This window comes from Temnothorax curvispinosus, unplaced genomic scaffold, assembly GCF_003070985.1.
Source record: "Temnothorax curvispinosus isolate PA1 unplaced genomic scaffold, ASM307098v1 QBEX01005734.1, whole genome shotgun sequence".
NCBI classification, from domain to species: domain Eukaryota; kingdom Metazoa; phylum Arthropoda; class Insecta; order Hymenoptera; family Formicidae; genus Temnothorax; species Temnothorax curvispinosus.
In genome coordinates, this window is record NW_020215514.1 from 1 (window position 1) to 7663 (window position 7663).

At 30.5% G+C, this 7663-nt stretch overlaps 1 protein-coding gene across 4 annotated transcripts; it reads right to left on the reverse strand.

The window, feature by feature from the left end:
- Positions 1-140: 140 nt before the first annotated feature.
- Positions 141-7531, reverse strand: LOC112455053 (short-chain dehydrogenase/reductase family 16C member 6-like). Of its 4 annotated transcripts, XM_025016745.1 has the most exons (10): positions 7041-7531; positions 4902-4996; positions 4161-4307; positions 3565-3719; positions 3254-3431; positions 2904-3033; positions 2033-2153; positions 1679-1804; positions 1372-1444; positions 141-794 (listed from the first exon to the last, which is right to left on the reverse strand). In XM_025016745.1, the coding sequence occupies exons 2-9, from the start codon at positions 4929-4931 to the stop codon at positions 1375-1377; spliced, it is 957 nt and encodes a 318-aa protein (XP_024872513.1). In that variant the 5' UTR covers positions 4932-4996; positions 7041-7531; the 3' UTR covers positions 141-794; positions 1372-1374. The 4 variants fall into 4 exon arrangements, with proteins under 4 accessions (XP_024872513.1, XP_024872514.1, XP_024872511.1 ...); XM_025016746.1 differs by lacking the exon at positions 141-794 and having other exon boundaries at positions 989-1444; positions 7218-7531; XM_025016743.1 differs by lacking the exon at positions 141-794 and having other exon boundaries at positions 989-1444.
- Between the last annotated feature and the right edge of the window lie 132 nt (positions 7532-7663).

A 7663-nucleotide genomic window follows, 5' to 3' on the forward strand; every position in this document is an offset into this window, starting at 1 on the left:
AGAATGAGGAGAAATAAGAGAGTAACAATGACTGAGATAAAACAATAAAATAATTTCTAGACGAACGGTTCGCCCCTTGGGAATTGAAAGGCTAAAATAAATTGAAACACAAACTTGAAGTCAGCTCCGCGCAATATATTCAATAAGATTAAAAATTATTACTAGAAAATTACCATATTTTGTATATGTGACATAACAGCAATTTTTAATTGACGAAACAACGTTTTGATTGCTTCTTTTCGACTCCCATGCTGATTTCCTATAGACATAATCCCAAATGGAGCTAACGGCTCGCTCTGCTTAAAAATCGAAAGATTATTTTTTGTTCTTTAAACCAGGATTTGAACCGGCAACCAATGGAGTGGTCTTCAAAAAATATTAAATCTTGCGAACTTTGATCGAGTTACGGGCGGTTTTTTACGTTGAATATGACCGTCGAAGCACACCGTTGTTGTACGAAAGGATCGCTAATTACACGCCGTTAGATTGCTATCGAGTGGGCACCGGGGGCGCGAATGCTCGGGGTTATTTCCTCGTTTTTCGAGACGATTCTACAGTCTTTGAGCCCTTGATAACAAAGATTAAGCCAATGAAGTGATCAGCTGACGGGCGAACGGGCGCTTAGCTGTTTTGTCCCATTGTCTAATAACGGGCGATCAGCTGATGTCAAACGCATCAGTGGTCAATCAGCTGTTGCCGTCGACTGGCTCTTGCTTTATTTCGGCATTTTTCTGCTCGATATGTTCGAGACGAATGACAGCACCTGGCAACGGCTGACAATGAGTGGTAGAATGCTAGAAATAACGGTGAAAAAAAGAGACGATTTCTTCTATACGAAACAACCGTTTATAAATGCTAAGATATTTTAATTATGATTTATTATGATTTCAGCGTAATTTTCAACAAACGTGTATATTTAAATTAATGTTATGACAATTTTTGAGCGCATTAAAAAATTAAACACATATATAAATATTAATAGAGCATATTCAGAAGTTAAGTCTCCTGTTTACTCATTATTATTATCTCAGATTGTGACGTCAGAAGCGAGAAAATATACAATAAAAATTATTCCTGAACATATTAAAATAAAAATAAAAATAAAACACATTTATAATCGATAAAATTGACTTGTATAAATTTGCGTGCCGCATTGCTGCATGGTACAAAAATATTATTGAAATAGTACGATTATATCTTGATGTAATTTACAATAGTATTTTAAAACTTGCTTCTTTATAGCAAAATATGCTTCTAATGTAAAATAATGTAAACTGCAAAATCGACATTATGTTTTGACTTATATATTAGTTATACTAATTATATATAGTAAATGAAAATTTATATTTATATATGTATATTATGTATTACTTTTTAATCGTCTGGATAGACACCTGAATCCAAGAAGTCTAGTATGCACTTTCTTGCTTTGCCGGGTAAAGTTCTGAAATGAGAATTATAATTTTATGATAGACACAAATAAGAAATGTCAGGAAAATATCTAAAGTAAAAATAATATTGTATTATAGGCATACAAAATATATAGTAATCATAGTACAACACAGTATTCGTTATTAATAATATAACAGAGAATTGTTCTAGGACTCATGCATAGTTGTATATTTAAAAATTATACATATTGTGCGTAGTATGAATAAATTATTCGTGGTTTACATACCTTTTTATATTTAACAAGGGCAGCCAATATGATGGTAAGGTTCTGTTTTCATAATTTCGTCTCTGCGCATCAATTATTAACGAGGCCGCCTCCCGCGGTGAATGTCCATTCATCATCCGTGGAAACCTAAATAATCGAATCACTGCCATTATTATATAACATAAATATCTTATTAAGTAAATTGTCGATATATAAAAAAGACCTACTACAATATAAAATGCTATTAACATTAAATTTTTTAATATTATTACAATTAAAATTCTATTTCGTCGAATATGGCAATGTATAAGAGAATTTAACTGCGTGTGTGATATTGCAAAACATCTGTTACGATGTGTATCGTTGTAAACTTACCTAAGTTTTGGCTTTTTAACCATTCCGGTGTGTACTAGACCCGGATAAATAGTAGTAAATTTGATATCTGATTTTTCATTACTGAATGCACGTAATTCCTCAGACACTGCTTCCATAATTGCTGCGACACATATATCAATATGTTAGAAATGTATATTTTATAATTATACGTATATTTTTACTCTATCAGTGTGTTGTTAAAATTATGTGTAATATATATGATGTAATTATACATATATGTTATAGTAAGAGCGTGAAATTCAGTAAATGTATACACTTACATAAGAGCTCTCATTTACAAGTATGAGTGTAGTGAGATAGAGATGTGGATCGAGGGGCTGAGTCCTCACCTCCCCCCCAATACTAATTTAATTCAACCTAATTTGTATCATTGTCATGATATATTGCTTATTAAAGATATAAATTTGAAACATAAAATTTAGTAAATGTATGTACATTGACTAGTAACTGCATACATTAACTAAAAAATGTATACATTTACTGTTTTCATACTTTTACTGTGACATATTTACATATATACGTATAACTATCTCATTTATTTATTACAAGAGCGTGTGCTTGAAAAAAACGTGAAAACGACACATTTTTAAATATATGTTTATATAAACTTTCTTTGCTTATTTTGATGAGTAGAATACGCGCTTGAAGTAGCGGCCGACATAAATAGGTAATTTGTGTATATTTGTGTATATATGTATACGTATATGTGTACGCGCGCGCGTATATATTTTAATTTAATTAATATATTCATCTTTAATCACATGATTTATTATACTCGTTCATATAATATTTTATTATTCATATAATGTTATAGTCGTTAACTAAGGGATATATGTATATGTATAATTACCTTTAACTGCGAATTTTGAAGGGCAGTAAACCGTCGCATAAGGAGTACACATAAGTCCTGCTACTGACGAAAGTGCCACAATATGACCGTGATTTTTTTCGATCATACTTGGTAAGAATGCTTTCAATGTCTGAAAGCAATATCTCTTTGTGTGTGTGAACAGTGGTTTGAAAACTTATATAATTATCTGTATACTCATCCAAATCGTACGGTACGTTCCGATTACGAGCAACAAGCTTGTATATGTATTTGTTTTATAAAAATAAAATGATAGCAGTTGCGTTAATGGTAATTTTCTATATCTCGTAGCTTAGGTATATATATGTCTCACAGAGAGATACAATACTTACCCAAAAATGCGCTGTCGCATTGACGTTCATGACCCGTTCAATTTCATCGAGACTGTGATTCAGGAATGATTTAAAAATCCCTATGCCGGCGTTGTTTACCAAGATAGTAACGTCACCTATTTCTTTCTTTACTTTCTCGGCTACCCGGAAGACTTCTTCCCTATCTGCTACATTACATCTGTAAAATGCGACCAAATTTTAATTAATACTGATAATTTAACAGGCGTTTACACATATTCGTACACGTGTAAATTGTATTGGAATAACTTTTTCACTCCATCGAGTCTTGTAAGAAAATCGCTGCAATTTACCGATACGCGTATACAGAGTCTTTTCCCATTCTTTTAATGTCGTTCATTGTCTCGTTGTTTGTTTCTTCATTGATATCCCAGCATATCACTGTTGCTCCTAACGATGCATAGCCAATCGCTAATTCCTTTCCGATACCGTGACCTGCACCTGTTATCTGTGATAATATATAATATATAAAATATAATTTAAAACATAATTATAATTGTCAAATTATAATTATGAAATTACAATTTACAAACTTTTAAAGTTCAAAATATTATAGATATTTAAATTTTCTTGTTGAATTGTATGCTTTAGAAAGAACGAATTTACTTAATAAAATATGAAAACGAATGTGTCATCAAATAAAGAATGTCAGCTCAGAGTCTAACTGTAAAATAAGTATTTTTTTATTTGCTCACGCAATCTAATTTCAGATAACACTTGTTTACAGTAACAAAAAAAGAAAATTAGGAATTTGTACATTGCTTCCTCACCATTTTTAAGAGCTTTGTGAGCGAAATAAAATTTTGATGAAGCAATGTGTAAATTCTTAATTTATTTGTATGTTTTTTTTTATATATAATAGTGCCCATATTAAAAATTTCATACGCACCAAAACAATTTCGCCAGCTACGCTCTTTTTCTTCGTTGGAACAATTAATCTGTATACGTCTTCACAAATATAATATACAACTTTTAAAATAAGAAATAATATCTCTGCTAGAAGAAGCAACATATTGTACGTTTTCATCATGATTGTCTGAAAAAGAAGATTTTTTAATAAGAACATTTAGTATCGGTTGATATAAAAATGTGTGTTAATTACATTAATTTTTTTTTCATCGGATGATATATTTTCAATTATAAACGTGTAGTTATGTAATTATGTATTTTAATTATTGTTAATGCTTTAGAATATTATTTGTATATTATATGAGACAGTTAAAACAAAAGAGGCTAACAAGTAAAATTTAGTGAAGATAATTTTCGATTTTTACACATTGAAACTTCTTTTGGAAAAGTTTTATAAATTTTAATGAATTAAAAATATTGTACAGAAATAAAAGAGATAGATAAGATAGACGGATAGCTAAAGAGAATTTGACATATTTTTATGTAAAATTATTTTTACGAAAGGTGTAAATTTTGCGAATAATTATGTAACATTATTGTGAGGAAAGTTTTTTTTATAATTTTCTTTTATGAGGAAAAGCAAGCTTTTGTTTCTCTCTTGAAAAGAGATATAGTTATTTTATTATTTTTATTTGTTACAAAAAACTGAGTTTATTATACAGTGTAAGTACGAAAGAATTATTACTATAGTTACCAAAGGAATAGAATTTGTCTTGTATACCTGATCGTCGTTACTGTTCATAGTGTTCATAATGCGATGTTAAATCTGTTTTCAATCTCTAGCTGTTTCTCTGACGAAGAGTCAATGGTAACTGTCTGCATCAGAAAACAATCATTACCTTTTATGTGCTTTTCATCGAATAAAATGAATAAAATAATTTATTATTTTAGTTTACATTGTCATCAACGGAGCTTTTTGTTGAATAAAGAATAAAGTAGAGGTAAAGAGAGATCATTCGTGATCATTAAAATAACTTTTGTATGAATCAATGTCATTTTTATGTTATATAAAAGTAATATTTTTATTTTATTTTAATGTTAAACAGAATGCGATTTTTATATTACACTGACGTGTCATATTTGTGAAGTTCCGTATTACATCGCTATATGTAAATATCAAGCTTTACCTTAAAGAAAAATAATTTTAAATTTAAAATCTTTAATTTATTTGTTACAGAAAACCAAATCTATTACATAGTGTTAGTATTTATTATAATATGAAAGAGATAAAATTACATCGAATTGCATCGCTGAATGCAACGCAGATGTCAAGATAAATTCTCTCTTTCCCTCTCCTTCTCCCTCTCTCCTCTTTTTTCTCTGACTTTTATAAAATTCTATTTTATGTTGTTAGTTGTTTATATTTATATGTTTTATATTATATCGCATAAAATCAACATATTACTTATAAAAAAGTCGATACTAGAAAAAATGTGTGATATAGCATAAATATACCTTTATAAAAAGAAAGCTAGATTGTTAACAACTCACATAGTCAAATCTATCCAGAACAGATTTTGAAAATATCTGCCGCAAATGTTGCCGACAGAATGCCAGCAAAAATGTAACAGATTTTGCTAACAGAACATAATGGCAGATTGATCGCAGAAAGTGAACAAAATTTACCATTTAAATGATGTATTCCATTTAAATATTGTTTAAATAGTGAACAGATTGTGCTCGGTTTCTGCCGACAATCTGCTGTCAGATTATATCGGCAGGTTCTGTCGGCAAAGCACAAGTTTAATGCGGACACAGATGATATCGGATCTGTTGCGATGTCTGAACGAAATCTGCTGCCAATCTATGTCATATTGTGAACAGATTGTTTACTGGAAATCTACTCTTAGATACAAGTGCAAACATTGAAGCGAAGTTTTTTAATTTCTAAAGTTATTACTTTGCTATGATTATTGTATTACAATTACAACAACTTACGCTATTAAAGTTGTGGTACAAGTAAATCTCGCTGTTACGATTTCCTTCTTCTGAAACACTGCGTCGTAAAAGAAACAATGCGCAATAACGTAACTGTAACAGTTGTTATAAAAAGTTACTTAATTATGAAAAACAGAGTCAATTAACGTTTATACGACATCTTTCGTCAGTATTTATAACTACGTAGTTAAACCCGGATAGTGGACGTGTAAACTGCTTATTAATCATACACCGGTATTCATAGTCGGATCTTATTTCAAGACCGTCTCTAAGTATTGTCTTGAGATGCTGATACTGCTCTGTGATTGATTTATGATGTCTTAAGATTGCACATTATACTTAAGACGGTCTTTAATATAAGATCTGATTCTGATTATGAATACCGGCCATAGTTTCGTACAATAGCTATCCCAACGAGCGCGAACACTTGGCGATCTTTTTTTACCTTTCTTTAAAAAGGTATTTTTTATGCTATATATATCACGCATTTTTTTCTGGTATCGAGCGTTTTATAAGTAATGTGTTGATTTTTTGTAATATAATATAAAGCATATAACTATAAACAACTAATAATATATATAATATAATTTTATAGAAGCCAAAAAGGGGAGGGAGGGAGAGAGAGAGAGAGAGAGAGAGAGAGAGAGAGAGAGAGAGAAAGAAAGAAAGAGATAGAGAGTTTATTTTGACATATTTTTATTTAAAAATGTTTTCAAGGAAAAATAATACTTTACAAGTGATTACGTAACAACGTCTTGAGGAAAGTTTCTTCGTAGTTTTCTTTTTTAAAGAAATATCAAGCTTTGCCTGCCTTGCAGAAGAATAAGTTTAAATTTAAAATCTTTATTTGTTACAGAAAACCAAATCTGTTACATAGTGTTAGTATTTATAATACGAAAGAGATAAAATTTGTTTTATTTACCCGATCGTTAGTGACTGTCCGTAACTTTTGTCTACAGTGATTACACAGATTAAATTCTTATGACTCAATCAGCTAAGCAGAATCAATGGCTGGGTGTGGTTCAAATGCGAGCACTTATAAACTGTATCTCTTCAAGAGTTAAGAAAAACCCAGACGTTGAGAGACTGACCCACTGGCCTTAACATTTCCCCTTCCATGTATAAAGGCGTGAAAGTACCGAAATTGTGTCGTAATCTTTGTCTGCGATACACTAATGTTCGGGACACTAATCTGCGATACTGGTCAGTCATCTCATTTTCATATATGCTTGTTATTGCGAGAAACTCGTTTCGCGTTAAAGAAGACCTTCAAGAAAAGACGAAAAAATGAGGACAAAGAATGTAAGATGGCCGCTTGCCACTATCATCGCCGAAGTCGACTGATAGTTCGACTGAATGTCTAATTTTTTGCTGTAATAATTTCGGAGAAGATTTATAAAACAAAAATTAAGTCAGATAAATACCTCGTTATACATACACATATTTTTATTGCAAGAATTTTTAATATTACTGAAGGAATACTTTGTGATATTTTCTTGTACCAGTTAACAGAAAGGAAAAAAAAGTTTGGAAGAAAGAAAGAAA

Bases quoted from the DNA above. Each gene is read 5' to 3' on its own strand.
- LOC112455053 (XM_025016745.1), bottom strand. From the start codon at position 4,931: ATGAACACTATGAACAGTAACGACGATCAG. The intron at 4,308-4,901 runs GTATACAAGACA...CTTCTTTTTCAG, and splicing joins TGAACAGTAACGACGATCAG to ACAATCATGATGAAAACGTA. The intron at 2,154-2,903 runs GTAATTATACAT...TATGTGTCGCAG, and splicing joins TTCAAAATTCGCAGTTAAAG to CAATTATGGAAGCAGTGTCT.